The sequence below is a fragment of the Ochotona curzoniae genome, unplaced genomic scaffold, assembly GCF_017591425.1.
Source record: "Ochotona curzoniae isolate NIBS_2020 unplaced genomic scaffold, NIBS_Ocur_1.0 contig_43, whole genome shotgun sequence".
In the NCBI taxonomy this organism is placed as follows: Eukaryota; Metazoa; Chordata; class Mammalia; order Lagomorpha; family Ochotonidae; genus Ochotona; species Ochotona curzoniae.
The window spans coordinates 39,496,364-39,517,065 of record NW_024466218.1 but is presented as its reverse complement, the minus strand read 5'-3'; the positions used below and the strand labels follow the sequence as shown (position 1 = coordinate 39,517,065).

Sequence of the window (20,702 nt, the reverse complement as noted above, 5' to 3'; positions counted from 1 at the left end):
CCTGCTCAAGGTGTCTTCCGTGGGGAAGGGCATGAACAGCCCTTAATGTCGCAGGCCCTGCGTGAGCTTTCTCCACAGCTCAGAACGGGCGTGACTGAAGGCGGGCCGAGCTGCTGCAGTTTAGGTACTCAAGTGTCCGGCACAAAGCACAAAATCAAGGCCCATTATCTAGGCTGGTGGCTGCTACGGCAGTGATTACAACCAGTGTCAGGCTGCCGTCTCCAGGACAACCCCAACTGGGAGGTGCCAGCAAGAAAAATTGTTCCCCACTCCAGTGCTGAGCCGGCTCTGCCTGTCCTGTGTCCACACAGAAATGGCGCCTGCCAGGAGCCTGAGAGCAGCCTCCCCTACCCCGACGCAGAGCTGTGAGTTCTGGCTGGCTGAGTCCTGCTCCACCCACTCAGCCCCCGCCATGTCCGGGGCCAGGGTCCGCAGGGAGGGACCCAGGCGCATAGCTGGGTCAGGGCTCTGCACTCACTCATATGTGGCCAGACCCATAGACAGGATGGCCCCTGGAGATAACAGCTTAGGATGCTCTAGCCCCTCCCCTCAGACTCACAACAGTGCCCCACCTGCTGCAGGAAGGTCTCAGCCCTTCCTCAAAGCAGCTGTACTGAAAACAGCAGCAGTGGGCCCAGGCACCAAGAATGGACTAGGAGCACAGGCGAGGAGCAGAGGGGCTGCAAGAGGGGCTGCATATACCATACCTCTCTGGGAGGATGGCCTTGGCAGGGCACCCTACACCAGGGGCTCCCAGACCTGGATCACAAGTCAGCAGGCTCAAGCAGGTCCCACCTGGACCCATCCAGGCATCCCAAAGATACATGTTAGAGAAAGTGCCCTAAGCACTGAGGCGCAGAGGAGTGAGGACAGCCAGGTAGCTTCACAAAGGGACTCTGGCTTCCTCCGTCCAGCAAAAGAGGTGCAAGGGTGGGGCTGGCACAGCCACCACCATGACCTGCATGGAGCACCTGCCACCATGAGATGTGCACAAATTGACACATGGTGTCACCCACATGAGACACAAACTCGGGCAGAGCCACCCCGTGACCAACACATGGCATCACTGCACCGTGACACCTGTCATGTCACCTGGACACCAGCTCCGCCCCAGGGCCCAGCTGGGCATTTTCCCAGCACATACCCGCACCATGACACCTGTCATGTCACCTGGACACACTGCACCGTGACACCTGTCATGTCACCTGGACACCAGCTCCGCCCCAGGGCCCAGCTGGGCATTTTCCCAGCACATACCCGCACCATGACACCTGTCATGTCACCTGGACACACTGCACCGTGACACCTGTCATGTCACCTGGACACCAGCTCCGCCCCAGGGCCCAGCTGGGCATTTTCCCAGCACATACCCGCACCATGACACCTGTCATGTCACCTGGACACACTGCACCGTGACACCTGTCATGTCACCTGGACACCAGCTCCGCCCCAGGACCCAGCTGGGCATTTTCCCAGCACATACCTGCACCATGACACCTGTCATGTCACCTGGACACACTGCACCGTGACACCTGTCATGTCACCTGGACACCAGCTCCGCCCCAGGACCCAGCTGGGCATTTTCCCAGCACACACCTGGAGCTTTCTCCACGAAGATGACTTTGGAGTCCTGCAGAAAATTGTGGCCAGACAGGACCATCTTCTTCCCACCGATGACTGGGTAGCTGTCCAGGCTCTGCTTCTCCACCAGGGGCAGCTCCTGCGCTGACCGCTGGGCTGTGTTAGACAGGAGAGGAGGGTGAACAGGGCCTCCAGGGCCACCTGTCCCCCCAAGAGCCCAGCCAGCATGCCCAGGGCGCCGAGGGCTCCAGAGTGCTGGGAGCAAGGGCTGTCCCATCCCCACCGTCTCCAGCACTGCTGATGTAAGGAGCTGGTTTCTCTTTTGGTTACAGTGATCACACAAATACACAGGCAACCCACAGGTCTGATACGCCCATGTTCTCCATGGCACAGGTAGGGCGTGTTGGGGCCAAGAGACACAGCCAAGATTCAAGCTCGGAGTGAGGGACCCTGTGTGAACACTAAGGGGGCAGGAGCTGGAGTGGGAGGCCATGCCACAGGTGACCTTGGCAAAGGGGACAGCAGCCCAACAAGCAGTGGGCCTTTGAGGGCAGAGGGTCCCAATGCGGCTGTCTGCACATCCTTCTGGTGGGCTGGCACCCTGGCTGTGCCTGACTCACCGAGGTGCCAAGTGCTTAGAGGAGGGTGCCAGGCCCTACCCCAGCCCTGCTCAGAGGACAGGTTTGTCCCACAGGGGAAGGCACTGGACCACAGGCAAGGTGTTGGCAGCCTGGGTCTCACCTGGTGGCCCACATGCTAACTGGAGGAGCAGCACCTCAGCCACCAGGGGAGGCTGGTGCAGTTTGCACTTGTGCCATGCAGCACCTTGCAGCTGCAAACACATCCACATAGCCTCCCGGCCTTTCCCGGCTGCCCTGGGCAGGTTGGTCACTCATGTAGCACCACTGAAAGCTGCTCCCAGCTGCTCACCTCCCGGCAGCCCACCTCCCGGCAGCCCCACCCCGTGTACTTACAACACTCAATGGGGTTCGAGGCGACCTGCAGGGACAGCGTCCGGCCGCTGGGCTGTGGGACGTGGACGCGGAACACCAGCCTCACCCTGGTGTTCTTCCTGCCAATGTCCGTCTCTCCCTTCCGCAGCTCGATGTCGGAATTCCGCAGCTTCAAGATCCCGGCACAGTCGATGCTGCCCAACCAGAGCACAACTGCTGTGAGGTCCTGCCCTCACCCCAGGCCCAGCTCCACGGGAAAAGCCCATGCATGGGCAAAGCTGCCAGAGCTGGGCTCTCCACGCAGCAGCCACCTGGAGCCAATGTGGCTCCACCTCTGGCCTCTTGCGGGTCTGTCTGACCTTCGGCCTGCTGGCCCAGGGCACGCCACAGAGCAGCTGGGGGGAGGGGCAGCCAGAACTCCCACCCCCATTGCCTGCAGTGGCCCCAGGAAAGCCCAGCGCACGGAAAGAGGTTGTCAGGATTTCCATTACTCAGCGGAACATCCCCACTTTTCTTCTAGAGTTTCACTTAACTTAGTCTAACTTAGTAACTTCAGGTTCACCCAGAACCGGCCTCCGGAAAAGCAGGCCATGAAAGGTGGGGGCAGAAGACATGGCTGAGTCCCCCAGCCTTGATCCCGCCTGGCTCTTGAGGCAGCCGAGGGCTGGGCAAGGACCCCAGGCTCCCAAAGCCAACACAGGAAGATGCTGTCCCTTTGCTTGAGACTTGGCTGGCTCAGAAGTTACCGATAACTTGTGGTAACCCCACACAGTCCCACATGACGTGGCTTCCACGTGCCTCCTCTCTTGCTGTCCCTCGCCCCCGAGCAGCCTAAGGCACTTGCTGCAGAGGGCTGGCTCCCGCCCATCTGCCCTGATCAACAGTCACGTCCCTAGGAGACCAGTGGGCAGCTCCAAGCACACTCACGCCATGCCCTGTGTCACTGGTGGCACACTCTGTGGTCTCACCTCTCGGCCCGTGTGTTATAACCCCACTCACACACGTGCACGCGTGCGCACACACACACCTACGTAGGGACACAGTTCTCTCTGGCTATATTCTCACTTAGGGTATGATGTGTTGATGCAATGTAGGGTCTGTCTCCAGCTGCCCAGTGTCAGAAGGGACTCTGGGGTTGGCCACACCGTCAGACATCACAGTGGAAGAGGTCAGCCACGGTCACACAGGTCGGCAGTGTCAGTAACGCCGAGAATGGCATCCAGACAACCAACCTGCTCTGTGCCCACATTTTAACCATGCCGATCACACTGTTGAATTCAGAAACAAACAGGTGTTGTGTCTGGGAGCTGGGCATTCATCGCTGATGTCACCCCTGACATCGCTGGTTTATCCAGTGCTGGTCTTGGGGCTCCCTGACCCCCAAGTTGGGCTGCAGACAGCAGAGTCACGAGCCCACCTGCCCTTGCTTACACGGCACGCATGCTGTTCTCCGGCAGCAGCGGGATCTCCAGGACTTTGGTGTTAGAGTGGACGGCCTCCTGGCTGCTGGTGGACACGGTCTTGCCTGTAATGCGGTGGACCTGGTAGAAGGCATGGGGCCGCAGCAGGCGGTCGTCCGCCGTCCCGATGAACAGCTGCAGCGTGAGCGGCTCATTCTCCAAGTAGCCGTGCAGCTGGCGAGAAAACAGAGGCGGCCCCTGAGCCCGTGCACGTGCAGTGCTGGGCTTGGACTTTTACGAGACGCCAATTGACATGGAGACAAGCTCGGCCCCAGCCCCCTGCCCCACACTTTCCTCCCCGGCAGAACCCACTTTTTGGAAAGTAAGCTTGGAAAATGCCTCATTGTTGGAAAGTTCCCCAGCGCTAGGTCACACTCACCCACAGGTGCGCCCAGCATGCCCCTCTACCACCAGAACCCACACACACATGGGCTATGCCTGGATGAAGGCTTGGGAAGAACCAAATGCCCCCTGGCCAGGCAGGAGGCCGGGCACGTGCACACAGACCCAGGCTGTGTGTGCCACAAGACCTGTGCTCACTCCCTTGAGGGTCCCACAGTGCGGACCCCACACCCTCACTGCAGTTACACCCAGCTAAGCAAGCCTACTCCCAGCTGCTGAATCAAAAACGAATACTCGGGACCGGCGCGGTGGTGCAAGTGGTTAAGTCGTCGCCTTGCACGCCCGGGATCCCATATGGGCGCCGGTTCTAATCCCGGCAGCCCCGCTTCCCTTCCAGCTCCCTGCCTGTGGCCCGGGAAAGCAGTCAAGGACGGCTCAAAGCTTTGGGACCCTGCACCCGCATGGGAGACCCAGAAGAGGCTCCTGGCTTCGGATCGACATAGCATCGGCCGTTGCGCTCACTTGGGGAGTGAATCATTGGATGGAAGATCTTCCTCTCTGTCTCTCCTCTCTGTATATCCGCCTTTCCAATAAAACATAATAAAAATAAATCTTAAAAAAAAAAAAACGAATACTCAGCAGAAGGCCCAGGCCCGTGGCGACAGACACCATCCCTAGCAATGTGGCGACGAGCAAGTCACATCACAGTGCCAGCCACAGTGACGGGTGTTGCCCTTCAAGGCCGAGGACACCAGGTCTATCTGCCCATGGGAAATACAAGAGCTCTGTCTGTGACTTGGGGCAGAGGTGCGGCACCCGGCAGGGGCTGAGTCCCTGGCACCTGGCGGGTTCCCAGCAGGCCGCCTGACCGCTCTGTCTGCAGAGGCCGAGAAGCCTTCGTGGCTCAGCCTCTGCCTCCTCCTGTTCACCAAGGGCCAGCTGGCCACTGGCGTCCTGAGGCAGGAAGTGACTGTGGGGACCCGAGAGGCGCTGGCTCCCGCCGCTCTAAGGGGACCTGGACGCCCTTACGTGCCCACTTGGGAAACAACAGCGGACACATGAAGTCCTGCACGCAATTAGCAGCTGCTGGGTTTGATGTGGGTGCCGGACAGCACTTCTACGAGGCTGCTGCTCCGTGTCCCTCACGGGGAGACAGGCGGCCAGCGAGATCGAGGCCCTGGGTCGCAAACTCATTTCAAACAGGTATGCGTGCGACCCCCCACCCCCCCCGCCGCTCAGTCACCAGCCTCATGGCCCGCTGGCAGGCCGGGTGCAATCTGCCCCGAGCCAGCACCCACCAGGAGTGGCAGGTGCGGCAGTCTGCAGGAGGCAGTGAGGCCCAGCAGGAGCGTTGTCCTCCCCTGGCCTGCTCAGGAGGCCCATGAGGTGAGGGCCGGCCATGGCTGAGGGCCCTGTTCCAACTCCTGCAATGCTTCCTGTGTACCTGAGCCGGCAACCACAACCCCAACCCAGCCGAGTTTCGTCGCCAACATTTGCCAGTTTACGCTCAGGACCAGCTTGGGCTAGGCTGTCGGCGGTCAGCGGGCAGGGCAGCCAGCAGCTGACCTCCAGCAGGCCAAGTAGACGGAGGCTCGTAGGTTCTTCTGGCCTCAATTGGTCCAAAGATGGAGGCACTCGAATGTTGCTGACACCAGGTGTTGCATGGCATCTGGGCAGGTACAGTGGCCCCGAGACAGGAGAACAGATCCTGGGGTGCTGGCTGCTTCGCACTGCGGGAAATGGAGATGCCAGCAGCTCTCCCAACCCCGCCTTCCGGTGTTCCCAAGAAATCAGGGAAAGACTAGGGATGCCCTCAGCCCAGTCAGAGCACTGAAGTGCCCACTTGGTGCCAGCATTGGAGGAGCACAGCATGGACTCCTGGAGGGCCTGATGTACCAGCCTCAGGGAGCCCCGTTTACCAGCCTGAGGGAGCCTGTGTACCAGCCTGAGGGAGCCTGTGTACCAGCCTTGAGAGTCCTGTCTTCCAGCCTGAGGGAGCCCCTCGGGGAGCCCCATTTACCAGCCTCGGGGAGCCTGTGTACCAGCCTCGGGGAGCCCCGTTTACCAGCCTCAGGGAGCCTGTGTACCAGCCTGAGGGAGCCTGTGTGGGTCACTGTCTTAACTCCCCAGGAAGCCCACATTCCAGGCTGCATGAGCATCTTTGCATGAGGAAATGCAAGACGCAGGCAGAGGCGGCCCGTACCCTGCACCCTGCAAGGATCCCCTTGACTGAAATTCAGCACAGAAACACATCAGGAGCCTCTCCAGGAAGCAGTGGGCAGCCTGTGGTAGCCAGCAGCTCCGCCAGGGCCAGGTGACAAGGACCTTCCTGAGGTCCCCCCAATCATGCTAGCTGTCTGACAGTGTGTGGAACACTGCATGGCAGTGTGACTCGGTCCTTTAAAAAGCAGGCTGCGTGCACGAAAATGAGGATATTTAAGGTCTCACCTGGGAGGTAAACATCTATTATTTAAACTGCGACATTCTCGCCGTGGAACACCTCCTGCGGCCAGCGCGCAGCTATTCTGCCCGTGGCGCCCACGGCTCCTGTCACCACAGCACTTCTAAAGTCACCTGTCACAGTAGATGCCTCTGCTGCCCCCATGTCCAGGGTGCTGGTGCTGACTGTCCTCGCAGGGAAATGTTTGTTTTTAGCTGCTGTGCTGATCTCAGCACTCACGCGGATGACAACCGGGGCTGGAATCCTGGCCTGCGAAGGAAGCGCTAATCACCCGCCTCCAATGAGCCCCCCGAGTCAGGGAACATACAGAGGCGTCCACAGCAAGAACCCTGCGTGTGTGAGCGGCAGTGGGTCACCTCTGCAGAGAGGACGGGCTACATGTGCACGTCCCAAGTCAGCTGTCCCACGGGGCCTCAGCCAGTCCCAGCCACGGCACCATCAAGAAAAGCAGCAGCCAAAGGTGCCTGGGGTGGTCCTGGGCTACTGCCCACAGAGGGGACCCTCCCTGTGTAGGAGGGAACGCCGGAGTCCTGCCTCTCATCAGCGAGCCCTGTGTTGCCCCACGAACCAGACTCGGTCCTTATGGCCAAGGAAATGCAGGCCAAGTGCTAAGGCAGGACAGCCTGAACTGTGCACATCGTACTAAGTACTCAGTGCAGAAACCAGAAACCCACGAGCAGTGGGCAGTCTGAGGGGACACTGAGGCCCAGCTCAGTGCCTACTGGGTCACAGGACCGAGGGCAGAGCCCCCGACCCGAGGGTTTCAGAGCAGGGCACCCACCAGGCTTCCCTGGCCCCTGCTGCATGCGGGTGGTCCCTCCCAGGGTCTGTGTGAGGAGCGTGTGTCCCACAAGGAGCACAAGCAGCTCACTCCGGCTCCTCGGGGATGTGCAGGCCGGCGGAGGAAAGCTCCTCCGTGGTGCCTTCCCCACAGGTACTTGGGTCACGTGTGTGGGTGTGCGCTGCCCACCTCCTCACAGGCTGGTCATGTGTGTGCGCACACTGTGGAGTATGTGTGCATGTTTGGGAGTGCATTTGTGGAGGAGTTGTGTGTGCACGTGCGAGTGTGTGCCTGGAGCACATGTGTGGTGAACCAATGGCCAAGCAGACTGAGCAGCACATTGAATATCCCCCAATTCCGATTCTCTCTCTTGGCTGAGTTGTTCCATATGACCGATGCTGTGCTTGCTCCCATGGACAAGGGCAGGCTGGAGGCTGGGAGCTGGCTGTCACAGCTGTACTGGCTGTGACCCAAGTGGCACTCGACCCACCGGGACAGGAGTGCCCTTCAGGCAGAGCATGCTCCTGCAGTCCTGAGGTCTGGGGAAACAGGAGACAAAGGATGAAGAGCCCCGGGCTGGGCTTGTCGGGCAGGAGTCTTCAAAGACCTCATGGAAAAGCCTGCTGTGGAACAAAAACTGTGGGCTTCAAAAGCTTTCCTGCACCGAACACTGACATTTAAGTTTCGCTTCATGAGCACTCTGAAGTGCCTGTGTGGGAGTGTGTGTGTGAGAGCTGTGTGTGCACTGTGTGGGAGTGTGTGTGTGCACTATGTGAGAGTGTGTGTGTGCTGTGTGTGCACTGTGTGGGAGTGTGTGTGTGCACTGTGTGAGAGTGTGTGTGTGCTGTGTGTGCACTGTGTGAGAGTGTGTGTGTGCTGTGTGTGCACTGTGTGGGAGTGTGTGTGTGCAAGCTGTGTGTGCACTGTGTGGGAGTGTGTGTGTGTGCTGTGTGAGAGTGTGTGTGAGAGCTGTGTGTGCACTGTGTGGGAGTGTGTGTGTGCACTGTGTGAGAGCTGTGTGTGCACTGTGTGGGAGTGTGTGTGTGCACTGTGTGAGAGTGTGTGTGCTGTGTGTGCACTGTGTGGGAGTGTGTGTGTGTGCTGTGTGTGTACTGTGTGACAGTGTGTGTGTGCTGTGTGCACTGTGTGGGAGTGTGTGTGCGCTGTGTGGGAGTGTGTGTGTGCTGTGTGAGTGTGTTGTGCTGTCTGTGCACTGTGTGAGAGTGTGTGTGTGCTGTGTGTGCACTGTGTGGGAGTGTGTGTGTGTGCTGTGTGTGCACTGTGTGGGAGTATGTGTGTGTGCTGTGTGGGAGTGTGTGTGTGTGCACTCTATGGGAGTGTGTGTATGTGTGTGCACAGTGTGGGAGTGTGTGTGTGCTGTGTGTGCACAGTGTGGGAGTGTGTGTGTGTGCACTCTATGGGAGTGTGTGTATGTGTGTGCACAGTGTGGGAGTGTGTGTGTGCTGTGTGTGCACAGTGTGGGAGTGTGTGTGTGTGCACAGTGTGGGAGTGTGTGTGTGCTGTGTGTGCACAGTGTGGGAGTGTGTGTGTGTGAGCTCTGTGTGCAGTTGTATGTGGGAGTGTGTGTATGTGTGTGCACATGAGAGTTGTGAAGGAAGCCAGGCTACAGCGTCCAGAAGGGACAGGGCTGATCTCATGGCTCTGCTGATCAGCGCCTGTGGCAGGCTGGGGACGTTGCCCTCTGCCAGCAGCCCAGCCCTTCCCACAGTAGCTACTTCAGATTCCTGTGCCATAGCCGCCCTGCCCTCAGGTGTTGGCCAAATCAGTTTCATAGCCGCTCCAGGATGCAGGAAAATGGCACTGCTGTCCCAACTAGTGAGGGCGCTGTGATGAGGGGTGGCTGAGGGGTGTGGACTAGTGGGAGCTGGAGGAGACCCCGATCTCCGGAGCCGGCCATGGAGGCCAGCCGGGGCACTGCACCATAGTCAGCCATGACCGGACTGGCAGGGACAGCCAGCTCGGGCAGAAAGACTGCAGGTGTAAGCCTGTTCTGGGCTCAGAGCTGGAGTCAGCCCTCATACACAGCACTACCAATTAGCCATAGCCCAGGCTGCGTCCACTCTGCTGCCCTGCAGACTCGGGGGCCAGCAAGCAGACTAAGACTGGCAGGGAAGGCCCCGCACGGAGCCCAGAGCTCCTCTGTGGTCCAGGGAATAGTCAGATGCTGGCCTCACCCGCTGCCCATGTGCACCCCGAGGCGGTGGAGCACTGTCGGAGCTGCCTGGAGACCCCATGGGGGCGCGGAGCCCCCAGAGGAAGGAGCCACGCGTGCCCCCGAGGGGAGCTGGCTATGTACAGAGCGCTACATTTAGCACTTCCAATTAAAGCCTGCTGAGAAGCCCGACTGTGCACAGAACATGAGTGAGCACGCAGCCCCTGGACCCCACGGCCGTCACGACCTGTCAGGGAACATTAAATGCAAGTGGGAGGCGCAGCTCAGCTGCTCTGGGACTGGGGCATACTCCAACCCGGCGCCCTGCCTCCAGATGGCACCAGAGCCTTCCGGAAGCAGCCTGGCTGTTCCATACCAGTGTCCCGGGCAAGAGTGGTGGCTCCTGCTTGACACCTAGAGCCTCCAGGAACCTGTGCCATGGGGTTGTGGGGCACGGCCCGTGTCAGGAGCATCATCGTCCACCCGTGTCCACCAGGCTCCATGTGAAGCTGTAGAGCAGGGGCACACCCCCGAGGAGTAACCCCAGATAGTGCACCCCCAACCCAATCCAGTCCACTCAGTGAGACAGGCCTATTGTCCCAGCTGAGGCCGACACCTGTCAGTCCAGCCACACTATGCTGTTGTGTGTGTGCACCAGGAAAGACCTTCTGGAGGTCACCGTGCCCCTTAGCCACCCCAAGGACGGCTGCAGCAGGAGCGCGTGGGCCTCAGGCTCCCCCAGCCACTTCTAACACCGAGGTCCACACCACAAGATGAGTCTGTGTTCAAACATTCTGCTGGCCAGCTCACAAATTGCCTGTGTGTGTACCTCGGTTGGGGGCCCAGACAGAAGGTTGAGGTCTCCAGGACAAATCCTGCAGGCAGCGCCCCTCCAGGCAGGTTGGCCGTGCACAGCCCTGTGTTCTGGGCTGTGGGCGGCTCTGGGTGCCGGCCCATTGCCCAGAGACAAATACACCCGGGGAAACCTGCTCCTGACACCTCCTGGAACCCGGCTCGTGCCTGAGGGAGGACAGTGGGTGTCACACCCCCACGGTCTGACATCCGAGGGTCATGCTCCTTTGGCCACTTGGGTCACTCTGACCCTGAGCCCACGCCTGAGGATGGGGAAAGACTGCTGGTCTCCCTGGAGGCATCACCCAGAGGCAGTGGGTGTCTGTTGTGCCTGTGGGGGCGTGTCCCAGCACCCTGCTGGGCTCAGTCCCTGGTCCTCAGCAGTGGCCACCTGTCTCACAGTATAGGAGAGTAGCCGGTCGTGCTCACCAGACGAAGCCAATCTGGGAGCCAAGTGGCCCGAGGAGAGTCCCTCAGGGCCTGTCCCCCAGCTGTGCTGAGTGACCACCGCGCCCTGGCCCATGCAAGGCTGAGGCCCAGGGTGGCAGCACCCATCTCCCTCCTCACACACATGCAGACGGGGACCGGGCAAGTGCATGAGGCAAGCTGCTGGGCTCATGTTCCCGTAGTCATGAATTATTCACGTGGACCCGCCCCATGCAATGGGCTAGATGCTATCGGGCAAGCTATTTTAGTGCTGTGGTAAACAGAGCTGAATTCTCATTCTTCAGGTCAGAGGTCAGGTTAGACCCCCACGGGGCTCCGGGTCCTCTGGGAGGGCCCAAGAGCCTACAGGGAGGCCAGCAAGGCACATCAGAGTTTGGCTCAGAGCATACAAGCAGACGCTGCCTGCCTGTGGGCCCTGAAGACAACCTGGGCCTGGGAGCAGCCGCACTGTTGTGGGCGTTCATGCATGGCTGGAGTGCAGGTGTACTCCAGGGGTGACAAAGACCCCAGGAGAGGACACCATCCCTGGGGAGGTGGGGGTCTACAGGGAAATGCTGGCCCCACAGGAACCCAGCAAAGCTGGCTGGTGACTACGGATGAGGTCTGTGGGTAAATGGGCTGATTGGTGAACAAAGAGGCTGTAAGAAGGAGGTGTAGCCTCCAGAACCCAGGAGCCCCGAGTGGGCCGTTCCCGACCGCGGTGCACATGTGGACACAGCTGTGTCCCCGCTTGCTTACAGACTCAGCAAGCAGGCCACACCACCTGCCAAGGAGGGTCCCCGACGAGCCTGGGTGTCCAGATGTGGACACGGTGCCCTCCAGGGGCTGCCCCGTGTGCACACCCCAGTGAGGTGACCGCAAAGCCCCTCCTGGGATCTTAGTCACACCTTGCACCCACACGTGTCCACATGGCAGATACGGAGACAAGTCCACAGTGAGAATGGCCACGGTTTTCCTCTCCACGCCCATGTCATGCCTGGGACCGGCCCATCCCGCAGCCTTCCCAGCGCAGTTAACGCCACGTTCCAGGGCACACATCTGATACATGCCAGGTTTCGCATTCCTGCGATCCCCGTGTAGACAGAGTGCTGCCGTCTGCGCCCTGACGTGTGGCTGCAGACACAGACCTGGCTGGTGTGCCGTAGGTTTGTGTTGTGACAGGTGGCAGTGTGCACCCAGGGGCTCCCGTGCCCTCCCCTGACAGCCCTCAGTTCTCACGCCATTACAGCCCCCGCCCCGGCTGCTGCCCCCTCACCCTGAGTACTACCTCCGCCTCTCTCACTAACATCCTTCCCACCCAGCAGGAATGAACTTGCACTCTGTGAAAACCAGGGCAAGATGGGCGGGCAAATGAGCAGTTCCTGACGGCCACGAGGAGCGGGCATTGCTGGCCTTTCCACCTGGGAAGGCAGGCACTGAAAATGTCAACCTGCCCTGCCCACTAGAGCACAGGTGATCATTAGCATCAGACTACCAGCCCCAAGTGCCCCGATGGTCCCCGCCCCAAGCAGGGTATCGCTGAACGCTCGGCTGCTGGCCACGTGGGCCCCAGCCCCCTACCCTTTCATCTACCTTAGCGGGGTAGGGACACACATGCGACATGCTGAGCGGCTCCCCAAATCCCAGGGCGGGGGCACCCGGCTTTGCCCCTAGCGGTGTGCTGAGAAATATGTGCCCCACCATGCAGGGGCAGATGCTGCCCACGGTACTCACAGCAGTAGGGGCGATGCCTGCAAAAAGCCAACCTGGACTTCCAGGTCCCAGGGTGGAGAGGGGACAGGCCAGGGCAGAGAACACGCCTGCGCTTCCTCCCACCAGCCACACACCTCCCTGGCCGGACAGGACCAACATTCTACTCTGTTCCTTTTAGACGGCTGTACAGGCCAGGCATCTGCACCCCCAGGAGGGCCCGCCTCCCCTCCAGGCGGGGACCCTCCCTACAGTGGTCCCACATAGTGGCACCACGGGCTCCACCTGCACACCTCCCGGCCTGAGCCGGTCAGGAGTGGCCTGAAGACCCTGCCTTTCCAGGGTACCACATGCAGGAAGCCAGCGCCACCAAGGTCAGGGTGAGGGTTCAGGTCTTCACAAGTATCACCTGTTGCTGGTGGCCTCTGCAGTCCAGGCCTCCCGGGCGCCCTACCCCTCTGCACCTACCCAGCCCAGACAAATCTGCAACTCGACCGGCCATGGGAGGTGGCATGGGCGCAGAGGGACCTGGCAGCCACTGTCTCCAAGTGGGCAGCAAAAGGGGACCCGGCAGCCGCTGCCCTCAGAGCCCTAAGCACCAGCGATACCTGCACAATGGGATGTCCTCCTGCTGATGCCTTCACGGCCCCCCGGCTGCCCTCCGTCTCGTAGTGGGCTCTGTGGTGGGACTTGGGCTGCACCTCGATGCGAAGCTCGTAGGGGCCCGAGTGAGACGGCAGCTGCCAGTCGAGGGCCGGCAGAGACGGGCTGGAACAGAACAGACTGGGTTAGAGGGAAGAGCTCCTCTCTGGTCCACCTCACCATCCTTCCAGGACGATGGCCCGACCTGATTTCCTAACAGGTTCACATGGTCCCAGCACAGCCAGAGTCTGCTCCGTCCCCATGCATGGCTGCAGCCCAGCTGGGCTTCCGAGCCACGTGGAAGATGCGCCAGTGTGCCCCGCCTACTGCCCTCCCTTCACTGTGGGCTTCTGGCACCCTCCCCAACACATGCAGTGAGAGGCCAGAAACCGACCGGGGAGCTTGTACCTCTGAGCGGCAGCTGCCAGCGAGCCTGAGGTGAAGGTCCCGGAGCTTGGCTCAGCACCACCCCAGGGCACACCCAAGGGCAGAAGGGAGAGATGTCGGTCACGGACCTGGTGGGAACTCACCAGCCCTGTGAGCATACTCCTGGGCAGTCCTGAGGCCACACAGCCCTGGCGTCCACGGGTTGGGAGCCCCTTAGCTCACCTCTGTACGAGGGCTGGGTTCTCCCGGTGGCACTTACAGCAGCCACGACCACTGCCCCTTGGTCTGCCTGTGTCCCAGGCAGTGGATGCTGTGCAAGGCTTTAGCCCACTGTTACACCAGCAGGTACCCACGCTCGAGACCCCCAAGGGGCTGAGAGCTCTTATTTCTCAGCAGCCCCAGAACTCCTCTTCTGGAACTCAGCACTGCCTCCTGGGTACCCTGGCATGTGGTAGCCACTCCCCACTTATCTTTCTGCTGGGTCAGCAGCAGCTTCTCCAGGCCTGGCCTGCTATGCCTGTGCCCAAACTGCCACCCACAGCAACATGCAAGCGAGCAGGGCTAGAATAAAGGGCCGGGGCCAGCGTCGCGGCAAAAGCATCCCACCCCAGAGCTGTGGCAGGCTGCCCAGCCCCTCTGCCTCCCACTAAACTCCCGGTAAGCATGCCTGGGGAGGCAGCAGTGCCCGCCCAGCTGCTGCACCCCTGGCCACAGTGTGGTTGACCCAGCTGCAGCTCCTGGCTTCTGCTGGCCCAGCCCTGGCTGGGGCATGACCTACAGATAGAAGATTCTTTTTTTGCCTTTTAAAAAACTCAGCCCAAGGATTCACCTGAATTTCAGATAAACACATTCTAAAAAGTACACAACACTAAGATGTACTTTGAAAGGACACGTAGACACAGGGACGCAGTGCCCACCCGTCCTGTGTGTACGAGTCTGCCCTCCGAATGGCGCCAGGAACCGCAGAACAAGCAGAGGAGGGGGTGGGGCAACGAGCCTCCCAGCCTGCGGGACAGCAGCCTAGTCCCCTGGCCCCAGGGCTTCACTGCAAGCCATCTGTCACCCACTGCCCCTGAGCTGGAGGGTGCCAGCTGGCCAGGCCTCACTGATACCTACAGCCTCTGGAAGCTCCCTGCATGCCCCCAGTGCTAGCCCTGGCAGGGGCAGGAGGAGAGTCTGGGTCTGCGGCCACCACACAGAGCAGATTACTGCGTCTGGTTGGAGTGTGGGTGGAGGCTGCTCCCAGGCCCCGCTGTGGGCACTGGGATAGGCAGTGCCTTGTGTTCCATGGGAGTGTGGCCCTGGTCAGCTCCACACAGGGGCACCTGCGCATCCGCCTGACCAGGACAAAGAGTCGTGTGGTCGGCCCATGGCCCGCAGAGGTCAGGGTGGGCCCTGTGACCCATGCGGAGCCCCCGCAGTTTCAGAGCCACATTAAACAGCTGTCAGGTGACACTTTCCTGGCAGAGGAAGTGGCCATGGCCACGCAGCAGCAGTTTCAGGGCTGCGGCTGTCAGAGTTGCTTCCTACGCGAGGTTATCAGCATAGCCGGCCCAGCTTCCGGCAACACTGCTGGGCACAGCAAAACAACCACGCAGAGGCCTGCTGGAGCAGCGCCTGGGGCCGTCGGTGTGGGCTCAGTGCAGGCCCACACGGTGGGTCTGCAGGCTGGGATGCTAACCTGGGAGCCTAACCTCGATGCCGGTGCTGCAAGGCTCCCAGACAGGTGGATGCTGTCAGAGCCTCGGGCAGCCCGGGCCCCTCCCACACCCTGCTGCCTCACAGGTCTGCACAGCAGAAAGCTGCCCGATCGAAAGAACAGGGCTCTCACCTCGCAGGACAATGCAGGAGACAGATCTGATAGAGACCTACTGCGAGGGAGAGCTACCGAGAGAATCTACTGAGAGAGGGGCTGGGAGAGGAGAGCGGGCTGCTTCCACAGGCACGGGCACAGCACCCGCGGCCTCCTTGCACACACTTGCCCCAGTCATGCAGTCTTAGCAGTGCCGTGTGCAGCCGTTTACGGGACTAGTGGATGCAGAGCAAATGTGGAATCACAAAGACGACAAACACAGCTGGAGGAATGCGTGAAGCCACTCTGACTGTGGTTACCCTGTCTAGCACAGCTGGCTGGGCAGGAGGCCATGGCTGGTCTCCAAGCCATGCCAGGATTGGTCATATGCACCTTCAGTAAAAATGGGCTCAGAGCAAGCAAGCAGGGCCTCAGACACAGCTGCAGTCCCCGAAGCGTTAATGGGGCCCTGGAAGCTGGCACAGACATGCTGTGTCCTTCTAGGGCCAGGAGCGCCACTCTCCGGCGTCCACCATGACCTACAGGAAAGGCTGCCCCTTGTAAACAGAGTGTGGGTCCCAGAAGTACATGACTCAGGCACTGTTCCCCAAAACACCGAGGCTGTGCTGACTTGAGGACCAGCCCCAGGTGGCCACTTCCAGCTCCAGCACAGGCCGACCCTGCCCCCAGCCTGAGCCCCGGGGAGCTGTTAATATTTGCCAACGCCACACACCCACGGCCGGCTTCCTGCACTGCCGCTTGCTCCCATACACAGAGCGTGGCTGGAAACTACACATGCCGAGAATAACAACCACGGCGCGCAGCCACTCCTGGGCCCCAGCGGGGAAATGTCAGAACGCTGCAGCCTCCACGTGGCCCCACTTCCTTGCTGTGTCTCCCCAAACACACCGTGGGAGTCAGACCACTTCCAGGACAGGCCACCCGGGGGCTGGGACACCGGCCTGTGACTTCAAGCACATCCCTTCCCTGAGTCCTGGTCAGAGAGGGGCCGCCGGCACGAGCAGCCCGAGGGCCCTGACTCCGCGGGAAGCACGGTGCTGGGGGCTGTACCATCTTCCCTGGGGTGGGCACCTCTTGTGAGCCACTGTGACTTCCTCCGGCACAGAGGGTTGCGTGGGCGCCCAGCAGGAAGAGGCCTCCCTGTCTGAATCACTGTGAACTCGGGCGGCTGTTTCCCGTGAGAAAAGTCACTCCGGTGAGATCCGTGTGTCTCCCTCACCCGTGGAGGTGTGAAGTGCTGTGGGAGAACGCCCCCACACCGGCTCCAACGCCAGGGAGCTAGCCGACCTCTGGTTTCCTGCCTGTGTACAGGCAGGCACAGGGGACCCGCCGGCCCCAGCACCCCCTCCTGGGCTGGGGCCGGGCACCCTCAGACCAGCAGGGGCTGCAGTTAAACGCCAGCCACCCACTCTGTCCCCAAGGACCACAGCCTCCTCCCTCACCGCACTGACACTGGACGGCGCCGTGGGGCAGAGGCTTGCCACCCTCTGGCCCACTCGCGCACCTGTGTGTGTCCACTGCTCCAGGTGGCCCAGATGGCGCCCCGTTACCCAACACAAGCAGCTCTGAAGTCAGAGTTGTGCCCGGCCCCACAGGCAGCTCTTCATAGAGAAGGGCAGTCTTCCCAGCTGCCTGGGCTCCTTGGCAAATCCCACAGCCTCCAAGATCATCCAACATTGCTCTGACGGACTGCGAGTCCCAAGAGGAACAGTGGCCGTCCAGAGGCCCAAGAGAGCTGTGTCCCCATGAGTGCCCAGTGGGTGGGCAGTCAGGAGCCAGAAGAGGCAGAGGGCACTGTGAGCGAGGAGGCTGAATGAGGCAGGCTGGGAGACGCCTGTGGCCCTGGGCACACGCGGACCTGGGGCTGAGAGAGCGACGGGCGGCACCCCGCACGTTGCCCTAGCCATAGGAAGGGGCCACGTGCCATCTTTATTTGATGGCTGGCATTTGAGAATGAACCCCTGTGTCGGCAATCCTCAAGACTGAACTTCGGGAAGCCGCGGGTCGGCCTGGAGTGACACACCTTGATTGCTGGCCTCAGGCGGGGCCCTGGGCTCAGGCTCTCACCTCTATATCAGCGTGCCTCACATTTTCCACAGTAAAAGTGAAAGACACAAAGGTTTTCATGACAAAGTTTAGAAAGTCCTGTGATGACCCTTGTTACAGGTTGCCTGGGGACTCACTGCTGCTTCGAAGTACTCCGCGGCAGGCAAGCTGTCGGGCACGAGGGTGGAGCTGTGTTCACAGTGTCAGCAGCCCACACAGGAGTGCCAGCTGGAGTCCTGCCTGCTCTGCTTCCGACCCAGCCCCCTTGTTAACACACCTGGGTGGGCAGCAGAGCACGGCCCTGCACCCGGACGTCTGGGACACCTGGCCGGAGCTCCCTGTTCCTGGCTTCGGCCTGGCCCAGCCCTGGTGTGTGGGCATCTGGGATGAACCAGATGATTGGAACGCATGCGTGCTCACCATTTCTCCCTCTCACTCCACCTTTATAAGAATCCCATAGGGCACTATTTTTATAACCAAACCCCCAAACCCCTTTTCAGACTTCAAGGTCCAGTTTCTGCATCAGCGCATGCTGGAGCTCATGGCACCCATTCTGGACTGGGTTCTGGGGCCTTCCCCTGCCTGGTACAGCAGCTGCAGCGGCCTTGGCACAAGCCTGTAGCGCAGAGGGGCAGCTGTGGGGTGAACGCCTTTGCAGACCATCTTTGGGGAAGAGGGTAAGGCCTGCAGTGATGCTGTGATGGAGGCGTCCCTGCCCAGCTCCTCTCTGTGGCTGGCCTGTGACACGACCCCCAGCCAAGCAGAGCCCCGGTACCCCGATGCAATCTCCTGGGACCCTGACACCACCAAGTTTTGCCTCTCGGCTGCCTTAGAGACCGCCGGGCAGACTCACAGCCGAGTCGGCAAGACCCTCCAGGGAGCATCCCAAGGCAGAAGCCCTGCAGCCAGTGGATCCACTTCCCTAGGGGAGAGGCTGCCTGGCACCCATCCGAGTGGTCTGGGACCCTGCAGGTTGAGCCCTCTCTCATGAGACCCAGGGCGGGGGGGCTGTGCGTTCTGCACGGAGAGGGTGCCTGACTCCCACGCACAGCTGGGGGATAGGCTGCACAAGGAGACCCCACCAGGTGGGAAGGACCAGCCCTTGTCTGGCCCCCAGCCTGTTCCCCGCCCCACCAGGCCTAAGCAGAGGTTGTTCCCTGACCGCACACGGCCCAGCTGACCTTCACCAGGCCAGTGGCCAGGAAACCTGACCCCAGCAGGCAGCCTCTGTCCCCAGGGAGCTTTGTGCAGGTCAGGCGCACCTGGCTCAGGCACTCACTGTGGAGCCAGCCACAGATCTGCACCGCAACAGCACAGGCATGAAACATCCCCCTGGCTGTTTTCAGGGCTGTTCTCTGAGGTAGCCTGGGAGACAGACTTCCTTCTGGGGTGTGCTGAGTCACCTCACCCCTGCCCTCCACCCCCCAACAGCAACTCCCAAGAAAACCCAGTGGGTCCCAAACCCAGCTTTGCCCACGGATGGTTCCAGGCCCAGAGCCTGGCCAAAGGCAGTGTCTCTGCCTCCCTCCCCCAGCCTTAGATCCAACCCCCTCTACCCCGGCCCCAGGTCAGAGCCCACCCTGAACCCATCACACCCAACCGACTGCTGTCACAGCTCACTGTGGGGGCAGAGGCCTTCGGAGGCCAGGTGGGTGAGGCGGGGGGTACACCTGTGCCTGCTACCCCAAACTGACAGGGATTTCTCTAATGAAGAACAGCTGGGGGTACAGAAAGAGGAGGTACACAGATGGACCACTGCCTGCGCCCACCCTTCTGTGTCTTGGAAATTGTTGTGCCGGGAGACTTCCTGGTCCCTTACATCCCCTAGTCGTGTCCAGAGCCAAGCTAACCTGCTATGACACAGAAGACACTGCAAGCCATGCCTGCTGGGGGCTCAGAACCCTCGGGCTCCCATCTGACCCCATCTCTACCAGCAGCGGAGCTGGAACGGCCCGGCCTCACGCTTGGCGCTGACTTCACAGCCAGGTTAAGGTGTGATGCACAGAAGCCCCAGAAGTTCATGGCAAGAACAAGGGTGGCACTAAAGGCGAAGGTCAAAGCTAAGCCCCCAGCTCTACTGCAGGGTTTGCACCACGCCAAGCAGAGTCATCCCTGGTGTCATCCAAACAAGGCGATGCAGCGCTGCCAAGGGCGGAGGCACCCAGCTCCTCTGGGAACCCTGACTTAATGAAAACGGCTACTTCCCATCATCTCCAGGCAGCCTGGGTCCCACGTACACCAGTCTGTCCACTATGACCCAGGGTCCCACCTCGGAGGTGAGCTCCAGGCCAGCAGCTGGAGGTGGGCACTTGGGCCCGCTACTGGTGTTCCAGAGAGGAGGTGGGGACCTCCAACTCCCCTCTCTCGGTCTAGAAACCTTCGGGGCCTCAGTCCCTTGCCCCCACCCCAGACGCGGCTGAGCCATCCATATCTGTCCACCAGTAGGCTTGGTGACCTCAAGGCTTGGCAGAGGGGGCTCTGAGGACCTCAGTGTGTGGGCAGCATGCAGTGCCGGGGCCCTCACCAAGTGCTCCGGGCTTGAAAACACGGGTCCAGGCATGAGAGGGGATCTGTGTCAGCCCATTTCATCTGGCACTGGTGCCTGGCAGCCACCCTGTGGGACTGTGCTCCCAGCAGCCTGTGAAATCTCAGAATTCCAGGTCCTGGGAGCCGCCCACACGAGAGCCGAGTGTGGGCAGGGCCAGGCCGGGGCTTCCCCCTCCCCAAGGCACCAGCCTGCAGGGGCAAAAAGCTAAACTCTGGAGGGAAAGCCTCAGCTCACTGTCCCGCCTCCAGGGGCACACAGCACTGTCCCCTTCCTCTTTCCCGAGTGCCTCCATGCACACCCACCTTGGAGGGCTGGAGCCGGGGCTGCCAGTTAGAACTTGAAGTGCCAGCCGGGACCTCTATAAACATCAGCCAGGAGGCACTGTGATCCAGGGCTGTGAGCTGCCCACACACTCCCAACAGCCAGAAGGAGCCCAGCAGGACATGCCATCTCTGCCAGGTCCCAGCCACACAGCCACTGCTCTAGTTCCCCATCTTCGACACGGGGCACCCTGCCCTGGGAACCTG

General features: G+C 60.8%; 1 protein-coding gene across 4 annotated transcripts in view; it reads right to left on the bottom strand.

Annotated features, from left to right (window-relative positions):
- NFATC1 (nuclear factor of activated T cells 1) overlaps positions 1-20,702 on the bottom strand; it is a 77,355-nt gene that overhangs the window by 42,213 nt on the left and 14,440 nt on the right. For all 4 annotated transcript variants that reach the window (XM_040985157.1, XM_040985153.1, XM_040985155.1 and 1 more), the window contains 4 exons: positions 13,348-13,507; positions 3,966-4,168; positions 2,556-2,728; positions 1,597-1,737 (listed from right to left, as the gene is read on the bottom strand). In XM_040985157.1, coding sequence (XP_040841091.1) covers positions 1,597-1,737; positions 2,556-2,728; positions 3,966-4,168; positions 13,348-13,507 — 677 coding nt within the window. The remainder of the gene's footprint in view (positions 1-1,596; positions 1,738-2,555; positions 2,729-3,965; positions 4,169-13,347; positions 13,508-20,702) is intronic.